The sequence below is a fragment of the Leptodactylus fuscus genome, chromosome 11, assembly GCF_031893055.1.
Source record: "Leptodactylus fuscus isolate aLepFus1 chromosome 11, aLepFus1.hap2, whole genome shotgun sequence".
Lineage (NCBI taxonomy): Eukaryota > Metazoa > Chordata > Amphibia > Anura > Leptodactylidae > Leptodactylus > Leptodactylus fuscus.
In genome coordinates, this window is record NC_134275.1 from 4,868,088 (window position 1) to 4,880,063 (window position 11,976).

General features: G+C 45.2%; 1 protein-coding gene across 1 annotated transcript; it reads right to left on the reverse strand.

Annotated features, from left to right (window-relative positions):
* Window positions 1-1,334: 1,334 nt before the first annotated feature.
* Window positions 1,335-10,539, reverse strand: LOC142184820 (phosphoglycerate kinase). The gene is made up of 10 exons (XM_075259914.1): window positions 10,492-10,539; window positions 9,626-9,781; window positions 8,876-9,020; window positions 7,072-7,175; window positions 6,163-6,282; window positions 4,456-4,570; window positions 2,909-3,088; window positions 2,310-2,487; window positions 1,952-2,050; window positions 1,335-1,761 (listed from the first exon to the last, which is right to left on the reverse strand). The coding sequence occupies exons 1-10, from the start codon at window positions 10,521-10,523 to the stop codon at window positions 1,721-1,723; spliced, it is 1,170 nt and encodes a 389-aa protein (XP_075116015.1). The 5' UTR covers window positions 10,524-10,539; the 3' UTR covers window positions 1,335-1,720.
* Window positions 10,540-11,976: the final 1,437 nt, after the last annotated feature.

Below are 11,976 nucleotides of genomic sequence, written 5' to 3' on the forward strand. Positions count from 1 at the left end.
ATTCTCTGCATATGAGCTGGATAGGTCCTAAACTGCAATGACTGTTCTGTATACTGGCTGACTCTGGGTTCACACCAGCGTTCAGCACTCCGTATTAGGTTTCCATCTTCAACCGGCAGAAGATGGAAACCTGTCATGCAGAGTCCGGCCGTGAGCACAGGTGAGAGTTTTGAGCTCCCCACAGTGAAATTTTTTTTTTTTTTTAACCGGATGGAGTACTGCATGTACAACTGTGTCCGGTTATATAAAAAAAACCAAAAAAAAAAACCGGTTCCGCCGCGGAGAGCATAAGATGCTCACGGCCAGACACTTTTCAAACCCATTCAAATGAAAGTGACTGCAGTTTTCCGTCTCCTGTCCTGTTTCGTGCAGGAAACAGAAACTTGCAGAACGGAGACCCAGGCGCAGATGTGAACGAGCCCTGAATCGAGTTGTTTGCTTCCTGCCCACTTTTTTGACTATGAGCTACAGAATGGTGGTCTCTCCCCAAGGAGTGACAATACCCCCTTACCCTGTCTAAGCCTCTCACCTCTACACTGGGCTGATGAGATGCAATAACATCGAAACGGTCGTCCTCGGTTGAGAGACTATACCTGGTAATAATCCCAGCGTCATTGCAAAACAAAGGTCTCTTGGAAGGTCGAGCATGATGCTAAAGGGTGCAAACCTTTACTGGGTTATTTCACTGAAATTCTGTCTTCCTAACTACATCAGGGAAGACAGGCTTGCACATTCCAGTGAGCGCCCTCTATTGGTTTGCAACACTGAGGCAGCAACTGACTTCCTAATTACATCATGGAAGACAGATTTGCATATTCTTCCCATGCTACAGAAAACCTCTAATGGTTGAAAGTGGCATCAGTTGCACCTCCAGAGATCTGATATTAGTAATACATCTTCAAGATAGTCAAATATTTTTTGTCCAGAAAACCCCTTTAGGCTGAGACCCCACGTTGAGGAAATGCAGCTTTTGCTGCGTTTTTTTTTTTTTTTTTTTTTACCATGAGTGGATTGAGCAGAAGTTAGAAGTAAGACAAGCTTCCGATACATTTCTCATTCCTTTTGTAGCAATTCCTGGCTTTATAAAACAAAAAAAAATATATATATATAAATATATATATATATATATATATATATATATATATATATATATATATATTAATATTACACACACACTTTCACAACATGGGGCCTCAGCCTAAAAATCTACACCACAGAGCAATTTTACAAGTGTTTCCAGGAAAAGAAAGCCACTACATGGAGTGACCCGGCTTGGTTTCTATATTCATCGTACAGAGTCTCTAACATTGTGGAGAGTAAGACCAGCCAAGATAAAAGGTGTAGAGATTTTTTATTTTGAGCAGATTGTTGGGGCGCCCATGTAGTTTGTCACAAACCGTGGATACACTTAAAACTGGATGAATAGCACAGACCCCAAAACAGACATCTACAGGGCAATATATACATCTAGTAGCAAAACAATATACACCACACACGGGGCCTAGAACTGCAACATATTCTGTCCACACGAGCTGTGAACCGGGGACTGGTGAGATTACGCAATGCACCAAAGTCGTCAAGCAAATAGCCTGGCAACCGTCCATATGAGAAGCGGAAGATTTCAGGGTAAAGTGCTTGTGGCTTCTGCTTTCATGCCCCAGGACGTGACCCCCAACCGTTCTCGCTCAAGATTGGTTCTTAATTCTTTGAGGTTCAATGCTTACGAACTGCTTAGAGCATTCACACCAGGGAGGACTTTACCTAGAAGGAATGGGACAAGGAAAACACAATAAGTCCTGGATAAATATTAATCTGTAGGCAATAAAAGTGTGAGATTATATGGCAGCCATTCTTATACATGGCCAGGACAAGTCACCAGAGCAGGGACATTGACTATGACATTGACCCTGCCAGGACGGGGTGTTATAAGATAACCCTATAACCAAATTACCTTCCAGAAGCTCCAGGCTGGCGCCTCCTCCGGTGCTGACGTGACTCACTTTGTCTTCAGTGTCCCATTTTGCACAACACGTTGCAGTGTCTCCACCGCCTATGGGCAGAGAAACAACATGAAAGAAGCTCAAAAATAATACAGATTATAAAGGGAATGGAGGGAAAGGGAATTGCACATTGTAATTTTCCACCAATCCACATCAGCTAGTAAACTCATTGCAGATGGTTGGCCCAGCTCTTATGAGCTAGTTACATCCATTGGCATTGGACGGTGAATAATTTGGCTCCACCATAATGGACGCAGTTACATTCATTGCTGGAAAGGATTACCTAGAGCACACGACGCCTAAACTCACCAATGATGGTTATGCAGCCCTTTCCTGTGACCTCCACGACCTTGTCCATGACGGCTTTAGTTCCTTTAGCAAACTTGTCCCACTCGAATACTCCGACCGGACCGTTCCATACAATCTGCTTGGCTCTTCCCACAGCTTCCTCAAACAGCTTCATGCTTTCTGGCCCACAGTCAAGACCCTGTAAACAGACAAGTCCACTTATAGCAGGTGTTCCGGTTTTTCTTTACTGCATTATAACCACAAAGTGCAAAGACTAGTACAATATAATGGCAGATATCAGTGGGTCACATGGCCTGATCGCCGCTCAGCCCCATTCAAGTGAAAGGGGTGAATTGCAATACAAAGTACAGCATCTACATAAATAGCATATTATGCCATAATAGGGACGTGATCTCTTATGAGGCCATTACTTCCAGAACCTTGGAGGTACATTGATGCACCCCTATGGGTTTTTAGGCAAGTGAAGTGTTCCTGTATTGAGCACACGCCATTAATGCATGGATGCTCCTGCGTCCAGGTTGCCCAACCCCTGTACATAACATCCCATATATATGCTCAGTGCTCCCCTTTATATTTTTAGCATTATCGCTCATACTCACCATCCATCCTGCTGGGATTCCGGTGGAGACGCTGGCTTGGCCAGTATTCGCATTCTCATCAAACTTGTCAGCGGTGGTGAAGTCCACGGGCAGGGTGATCTTCACACCATTCTTCTCAGCCTTAGCCATTAAGTCCTTTACGATTTTCGCACCCTCGTCATCATACAGAGAGGTGCCGATCTGATCAAGAGATTACAAGTCATACTATAGATTAAGGACAGAAGAATCGTGCAAGGAATGGCGGACAAATCTGCTGAGTACTAGGAGCAATACAATAGGAGGAAAAGTAATGCAGAGTAATGCATCCTTATAGGAATATGCAACTTAACCTGCAAATGCTCCAGGGGCCGGGACCAATTTACCTACAGATAACCACAAGTGCGCCAGGTGTTTTTTGGGATTGCAGCCCGGTGCTGCCTCTGAAGCTGTGAATGACATTGTCAGTCTCTGCCTGCATCATAGACGTTGGTAAGCAAACCTCCTAAATCGAGCCTGTCCCCAGTGCACTTGTACATGGATAAAATAATCTCTACATCAGTTCGTGACAACAAAATATTTCCACCCTTAAAGGGGTTGTCCAGTTTCAGTCCATTAAAGATATGCAATTTTCCAGTATAGTTTCTCTTCTAAATTTCTGCTTGCCATCATTCATTCTGCTTATTTGCAGAGTCCATGGTCAAGTGACTGTGGGGGATGTCCTCCATTTTGGATTCCAGGGCCATGTGGTGCCATGCCTGTATTTTACACTCCTCTTTGTGTAGAGAGCTCACATTCCCCCTCAACCTTAATGGGATGAGACTCCTCTCCAGTTTCTTATCAGATAGCCACGTGCCAGAACTATTTTACCACCTTGCCACCAATCATGTTATGCTAATTATACGCGTCCAACCTGCTCTATGTCTATACAATGAACTACAACGTATTGTTGTGCTCACATGACCATGGTCCACGTATCACATGACGAACACAAAGGTGCACAACTCATGTGAGACGACTGTGCGGCAATCAGAAGACCATGTATAGTAAGCAGAAATCCATAAAACAGAGGAATAGATCATTGAAAGTTCTACAGTTTCCCAAACAGAGCATCACTACTTGGCCACCAAATGGCAACTTACTCATGTTGAGGGATAAGATCAATAAACACCAAGGATTTGGGCTGAGACTTTCTGCTGGATCCCCAGCCCAACAAAAAGATGGATAGCAAGATTTTTTATTTTATTCCTCTGCAATGGAAAGAGAGTTAAAGTGCTAAGGCGGCCGTACAGCGTCAATAGCACCCTAACTTTACATAGCAGAGTGTAATGTGTACTGAAATTCTGGCGGACTAGGTTCACACTACCCCATCAGACCGTCACACACTGAGCCCGGGACACCCCACTGACTATAATGGGTCCGCTGGGGTCTTTTTTTAAAACTGAAACCAGTGGAGGGAAAAAGTCCTGTACACAGGGGAAGTGAGGAGTTTTAGCAGTTTAATAGCCGGAAAGAAAGTTTAACTTTAATAGGGCAATGCCAGATTAAAAAATAAAATAATTAAAAATTACCTCCATGTTGTTTAATACTTTCAAGAAGGTGAAGGACATCCCTCCTCCGATAATCATTTCGTTCACTTTATCCAACATGTTATCAATGAGCTGGATCTTGTCCTTGACCTTGGCTCTGGAACGAAAGAGGGAACTCTGTATATAGCTCCGAAATAAATCTCTAGATGAACGTCAGCCGCTTTATGTGTACAACGCTCCCGCTGCCCTAAATCTGACCTGTACAATGGAGATTATCCAACCTGAGCAATAAACTTCACTTAGCCAACAGATTGAGTAGGATTATATGCTGCCATTCACGAGCCTGTATGACGACTTACAGCTGAATGTTTTACCGGTAGGTTCATAGATGCGGCAATAGAAATGGCAGGGGCTCGTGTTGGACAGATTAAATGCAAAATAAAAATGCATTTACCCTTTCCTGCATCCTCCCGTCCGCTCCTGTGCTGGGCCAGTCATGGTGCGGTCTGTATACAGAGCAGTGATATTGGCTATATTCTGCTGAGGGCGGTGAACGGGGCGACAGGACTGCTGCAACCAATAAGCCGGGTTATACCGCAGCAGCCCTGTCAACATGGTGTAAGAGCATAAACAGCAGTGACAGCCAGCCAGCGTGGAACGAAGGGGAGGCAAGTGTAATGTACATTTATTTTTCTAGCATTTTCTTCTTGCTCGATTTTAGTTTTATGAACCTCTATAACCCCATGGACATTTAGTAGTCAGACATAAATAGTTAGACTGGAAGGAAATTGCTGCCCGATGAGTCCAAGTGTGCACAGACACTAGAGGAATAACAGCCCGCACAACTACACAATGAACATGCCGCCATCTCGCTGCTTACTCAGCATTCTGCCACTCGTCTGGAATATGGAGCAGAGAGCTGAGGCAACAGGTCAAAGTCTGTAAAACCTCATGGGAACACATCATTGGTTTTGCACAATAGAAGCAGCCGGAGCGTGAACATCATTGAACGCTTTGTGATAATTGGCTTCCTTGCAGTTGAAGGCCTCAGTACTATCACTACAAGGGATCTGTGTGCCTAGAAACTGCTTAGTGCACACAGGGATGGCCACATGGTTTTTGCTATTGGCAACTGGATATCTACAGGCGTCCATCTTTATGTTACAGGATGGCACTAGATAGCAACCACAGGCTAAGACGGGAGCTCTGGCAGGCGCAGGCACATCCCAGAGGCACCAGACGGCTCATCGGCACACGGAAAAGTTGATTTTCACAAGCTTGCACTTTGACATAAAATGGTATAGTTACTATATCACCCATACAATACGTACAAGTGCTTTAAGAGAGATTCTGGCAGCACCCGACCCCCTTTAAGAACAGCTTTGGTACATATAGACACCCTACCACTTTGGCTGACCAAAAAGACGGCTCCCATTGAAATCAATAGGAGCCGGTCAGTTCTTTTATCCGGGAGCCGTTTGTTCTAGCTCCAGGGAAAAAGAACGGACATGCTCATTCAGGCGGAGCTGCCTTGCAAATCCACCTGAAGACACTCCCTCCTTCCGACTAGGCCCATTCATTTGGGCCTAATCCGGAGCAGAGTGCGTGACTTGTGTGACATCCAGTTGTTGCTACCCGTATTTGGACCGGAACCTGAGGCGGCCATAAACTATGAACACTCCCAGGCAGAAAAGAAAAAAAGGCTTGAAAGGTGACAAGACCATGGGACACAACTTAAGTCTCACTTACCCTCCAAGGATGGCAAGGAATGGTCTCTCTGGTTTCTCCAAAGCCTTGGCAAAATAGTCAAGCTCTTTCTTCATGAGGAATCCAGCAGCTCTCTGGGGCAGATCAACCCCGACCATGGAGCTAGAAGAGGAGAAGAACCATCATCAGGCTGCTATGGGGGCGCAGATATCTGCAGGGGGCAGAACTGCTGTCTACAACGGCCCAGTAGTTGTCCGGCAGAAAGATTAAGTGTTAATCACTGTATACAATTCAACGGATATCGGTTCAGGCTACTGATATATGTATACCTTTAATGGGGGTATCAATAAATGCAAGTTTGGTAGTCTATTAGAGTATTGGGCTCTCTTTCCCAGAGCCTCATCCTCCCCCCCCCCCCCCCCGAACTTGGTGAATCAAGAGTTTGACCTCTAACCTTTCAATAAATAAGTAAAACAGAGGAGAAGATCCCCAGCTTCACTTAAGAATGCATAAGAACTAAAGTGTATTTCTGCCAATACTAGCAAAAAAAAGCCAACAACAACATGAACACACCTGCAAGCAAATACCCATAAGAAATTGACAAAAAGCCAAGACAGAAGATTCCCCAATTGCATTGCTCTTCTGGAGACGTCACAGGAGATTGTGATCTCCAGATTTATAATATGAAATGCGACTTGCATTAAATCATCAATAAAAGAGCATCGCGGACCTCGAATTCCCAGAGATCGAGGAAGTTCACATACACATGGCACTTGTTTTGATGCACCTGTATCTATTCCCTGCCGGCTCCCAGCTAGTGTCGCAGTACTCAGGAGATTGTAGGAGACACAAAGGAAGGAACCAATTTATACTAAGGTTCGTTCCCTGCAGCTCAAGACACTACGACACCAGAATCATTCATCATCTACCTGAAGGAGGTTGCTGAGTTACCTGTGAGCTCTGTGTGCAGTCCCAAAAGCATCATTGACGTAGACGTCACCAAGCTTGGACAGGGATGCCCGGAAAGCTTCCACTTTTGCAGGATCTGCCTTGGTCTGAAAGCAAGAGGATGGAAGTTACATTATAGGCTATGGATTTCATAGAATGGTCTCACTATAAGCCGAAAGTAATGGTTTCTGCAGGTGCCTAGGATTTCTGAATTAGAGGAACTGTCCATATCTATGCTGTGCTATTGCCTTATCAATCCGTTCTGTAAAAGACAGAAACACAGACCCATTTATGCACCTATTGTGCAGGATTTGAAAAAACACGGCCGCTTTCGATTTCTCGTGAAGTGACATCACGTCCGTTGGTCGTACGGCAATGCCAAACCTGCATCCCATTAAAATGAATGGAACAGAGCTGCAGCACGGCCATGTTACCAACAGAGAAGAAGAAGAAAGACCTGTGAGGAACAGAGTCGGTACAGGAGCAGCGGGAAGGGGCGGCAAGTGCAAGACTTGGTTGTTTTAGAACAATCAAAGCAGTTTATAATAAATGGCTGGACAACCCCTTTAAGCACTTCTCTATCAGTGGTCACACACATTAAAGAAACATCTGCCAGATCAGGACGCACAGACTTAGTTGGTAACAAGCTGGCAGTTGCTCTAATCCATCAGAAGACCAGAACAACGGACAGAAAGTAGCATCTCCATATGGAGCCAAACGGACCCCAATGACTAGAATAGGATCCATTGGGGGGGAGTTTAAAGAGGACCTTTCATGCCCTCCTGCACATGCGCTTTTATATACCGCTAGAAAGCTGACAGTGCGCTGAATTCGGCACATTGTCGGGTTTCCCGTTATGTGCCCCGGGGCTGGAGTTATCGGTGCAGTTATAACAGCAACAACCAGACAGTCTGAGCTATGAGGAACGTCCCCCAACTGTGCTCATCCATAGTCTTCACAGCTTAGCGTCATCGCTGGGCAGTAAGGAACGGGACGGGACGGGACAGGGCTATGGAAGGGTTGAGTCAGTTCTTCACATCCCAGGTAGACCATCAGGAACGCCCTTCTGACAGTGGGCTGAAATTATTAGCATTATAACGGCACTGATATCTCCAGCCCCGGGGCACATAACGGGAAAGCCGACAGGGCATCGAATTCAGTGTTCAATCGGCTTCTAAGGGGATATAAAACCCCATGTGCCTGAAGATGGGAAAGGTCGTCAAAGCTGAAATCAGTGGATGAAGAATAGGCATGTGCAGGGTTTTAATGTCCATAATTTTCAAGCATTTTAGGAGACTGTCACAAAGCAGTAAGGCCATGCTGATATTCGCACCCGAATATTAGCCTGTAAAGCTCTGATCAGGGATGAAGGGACTGCTGGTCTATACATATCCTGCACAAGTGAACTCTGAAAGTTCACATACTAGTTCTCCCGTTTCAGCCATAAAGGTCGCAGAGTCTAGGTCAGCATTCATGCCGCCGCCGCCGTACAGTAGGGGAACCACTCAAGGACAGAGTGTGAAACCAGGTCAGCCATGATAAATATAGAAACCATCTCAGACGCTTCGCTTGACCTTCAGTAAAATGTCAGGAGGTCATAAACCTAAGAGACTGGATCAGGTTTAATAATCTGGGTACTAGCTGGGCCCTACATTTAGGATAAAGAGGACAGAGATGCTGCAGCTATTCTAAATGCAAACACGCAACACAAACTGCTTCTTAAAATTGAGATATTTTCGTAACGCAGAATATTTGTCAGTGGGAGAGGGGATGGATTTGGCTGGAAACAGTCAGTGCATAGTCTCACCTTGTTCCCAGCAGAGTCTTTGCCCTTTCCTTCTTCCTCCACATGGAATCTCAAGTTTTCCAGAAGAATAACGGTCCCGGGGGCTGGATTGGCACAGGCCGCCTCGACTTCTGGTCCCACACAGTCTTTCAGGAACATTACATCCCTGTACAATGAGTGTAGGAAAGGAGAGGTTCTCAGAAAGCAGGATACGGTAGAGGGGGAGAAGCTGAGCTCTGAGATATAGGTTTATATCATTGGGACAGGACTGCAGAGTGAAAGTTAAAGCAAGTCCTGATGGGACTCCTAGGAGAGACTGTTAGGGTACGTGCACACAGGGTTTTTTGGACCGGAACCTCAGGTTCCGGTCCAAAAAACGTGTAGCTGCGACTGGATGCCGGTGCAGTGCACCGCCATACAGTCGCGCACTCTGCTCTGGATTAGGCCCAAATGAATGGGCCTAGTCGGGAGAGTCTTCAGGCGGATGTCGCGAGGTGAATGCACCTGAAAGAAGGAGTATCTGACCTCCTGGAAAAGAGAACTGACCGGCTCCCATTCATTTCAATGGGAGCCGTCTTTTTGGTCAGGATTTTGAGGCGGATACGGCCTCAAAATCCTGACCGTGAAACCCCGTGTGAACTTACCCTGAGCGTCCAGGTTTCCCCATCTACAAGTAGTGATGGACTGAGTGTACAATCTATATTAAAGCAGTGTTACTGGACCACCGGGTGGCAAATACATTTCTTTTTTTAAGATTAAATAAGGCATTACCTTTTCAAAAGACACTTCAGTTCCACAGCGACGGGTGCCAGGGAATACTTTTCGGGCATGGGAACGCCATCTGGTCTGCCAAGGTGGCTCATCAGAACAACTGATTTAGCACCATGGTCTAAGCAGTGCTGGATACTGGGGAGCGCAGCCTTAATCCTGGAGATCAGTGATAGATGGAAAGCAAACCAGACACATCAGCAGTTTAGCAAACCAGGAAAGTGTCCAAAATCAGTTACTACAATTGTGCTTAAATACATAATCCCAGCCTTTCAGTTCGGTAGACGGAATATGCAACGGCAGGGAACACGGCTAACAACTGTGCGCCAATGTCCGCTGTGCCAAGGAACACGGCCAAGGTCCATTATGGCAAGTATATATATGCTGACTGGGCACTACTGGATCGGATGGTGGATTGTCTGGCTGTAACGCTGACAAACTGGAATGTATACCAAACCAGATCCCTTCATTATAACAAGGCAAAGGATTCAACTTCGGTCCGATTTTGACCTGCTTTTGGTCTTTCTGCACCGCACAGACTAGTAATTGACTATCTGTCCACCACAAATCAAACATTGACAAAGCAGGTCTAGTCGAGTCCAAAGTTGGCGCCTATGAACTCCATCTGATCCATTAAAGTGAAGGGATCCATTGTTGTAGACGTCTGATACCACCATGGAAACTTATAACCCCAATGGAAGGGCCAGCACCAGGCTAAAACAAGGCGTTCTTGAACGAACGGTCACCGAGAAGCCAAATCTGTCGAGACAATGACTTGTATGTTCTAAAGTTTCCATTTCCCCTAGAGAGCACCTTGGAGGTGCTGAAAGGAGATCTGACGACAAGGAGTCATTGTAGCATCGGCTTACCTTTGGTTGTTAGTAATCTGGTTATTTTTCATCGGCACATTGAAGTCAACTCTAGAAGGGGAAAAAAAAATAAAATAAAAATTTACATTCAGGTCCTTGCTTCAAAGCAATGTATAGTATTCAGAGAAATCTCCTAAAGTTTAATCTGAGATTTCTTTTCCTTATTTTGTGGCCACAAAGGAGATTTCTGCTGCTATGGACCCGGCACACTCTTTAGCAGCGGCCATGCATGCAACTGGTCCGCTGATACAGCCATTTTATATGTAAAAACTGCACTTTATTCTATTTTTTGGAATCAGTCAATAAGCCCCTGGACAGACACCCCCAAGACATGAGCTGTATGTAAGGCGTGTGACAGCTGACAGTGACATGAATCATGTATGTGCCATTATTGCTGCAGGACTGATCAATACCACCAGCGACCATTGCATTTAAGTGCAAGTTGTTTTTTTTTTTCTTTTCAATGACTATTTCCTACTCTCACAAACCCAGACAACCCCTTTAAGTGATATCCGGCAACTACAGATTAATATAATTTGCAACCCAGGATCAGTAAAACATATGAATGCAATCCACGTGCAAAGCTGCCAAACCTCAAAGCTTATGCTTGCCTAGTTAAATACTATGAAGAATCCAGGTCTATGAGACCAGACACGCTGCCCAAACATGCAATACACATGTAATTATTCACCAGGTAGCCGCTTTGTTGCCTAGTAATGGGTTATTAACAATGCCCAGGCTTGTGATAGCGCTAAGAGTTAATTCCAGCTAATATACAGGCTAGGACTTCAATGCAGGGTGACTCAGCTCCTACAACGGAAGTTGGGTCTTTTTGGCAAAATTACAGCAAGAAAAGGGAGAGGCTTAAAAAAAATGTAACATGGTGAAGTCTGCCGGGATACCGAGAACAAACATTGTATTGTACACGGGACAATCTGCACATAGTATGGGCCCCCTATACATCAGGTATATACCGCTGCACCAAGTGAACAGCAAAACAGGTTACAGATCAGCTCTTGAATCACGAACGCTGTGCTAGGCTGCAATGGGTAAGGCCACGTGCACACAACTGGCCAAGGCTCCTACAATGATCATAGAGCAGGTCCTTGGAACTCACCATTGAAGTCAATGAGGGACAGAAGCCACTCGGATGTCAGTCCTCGCCCCCCACCCCTCGGCATGCATACTCGGCCGTCCCCTAACAATTTTTGTACAAAGTTAGGTTATAAAGATAGGTGATGAATAGGTTAAAGGAAACCTGAACGGGGCAAGTGACTTGCTAGCAACATCTTATAGAGCAGAACGCGCTGAGCAGACGGATATATACTTTTTGTGGAAAGATTCTGCATCAATTAATTGAAACATCTGCACTTTTTAGGCTTAGGAGTCCAGTGGGCGGTCCTACAACTATACATAAGCTAATACAGGGAAATCCACCATGGAGTAGGACAACTGGAGGTCCAAATATAGAAAACAAAAATTTCA

Coding starts and splice junctions, on each gene's coding strand:
- LOC142184820 (XM_075259914.1), bottom strand. CDS start 10,523: ATGAAAAATAACCAGATTACTAACAACCAAAG. Junction 9,021..9,625: donor CTGAAGTGTCTTTTGAAAAG/GTAATGCCTTAT, acceptor CTCATTGTACAG/GGATGTAATGTTCCTGAAAG. Junction 4,571..6,162: donor TTCCTTGCCATCCTTGGAGG/GTAAGTGAGACT, acceptor CTTTCGTTCCAG/AGCCAAGGTCAAGGACAAGA.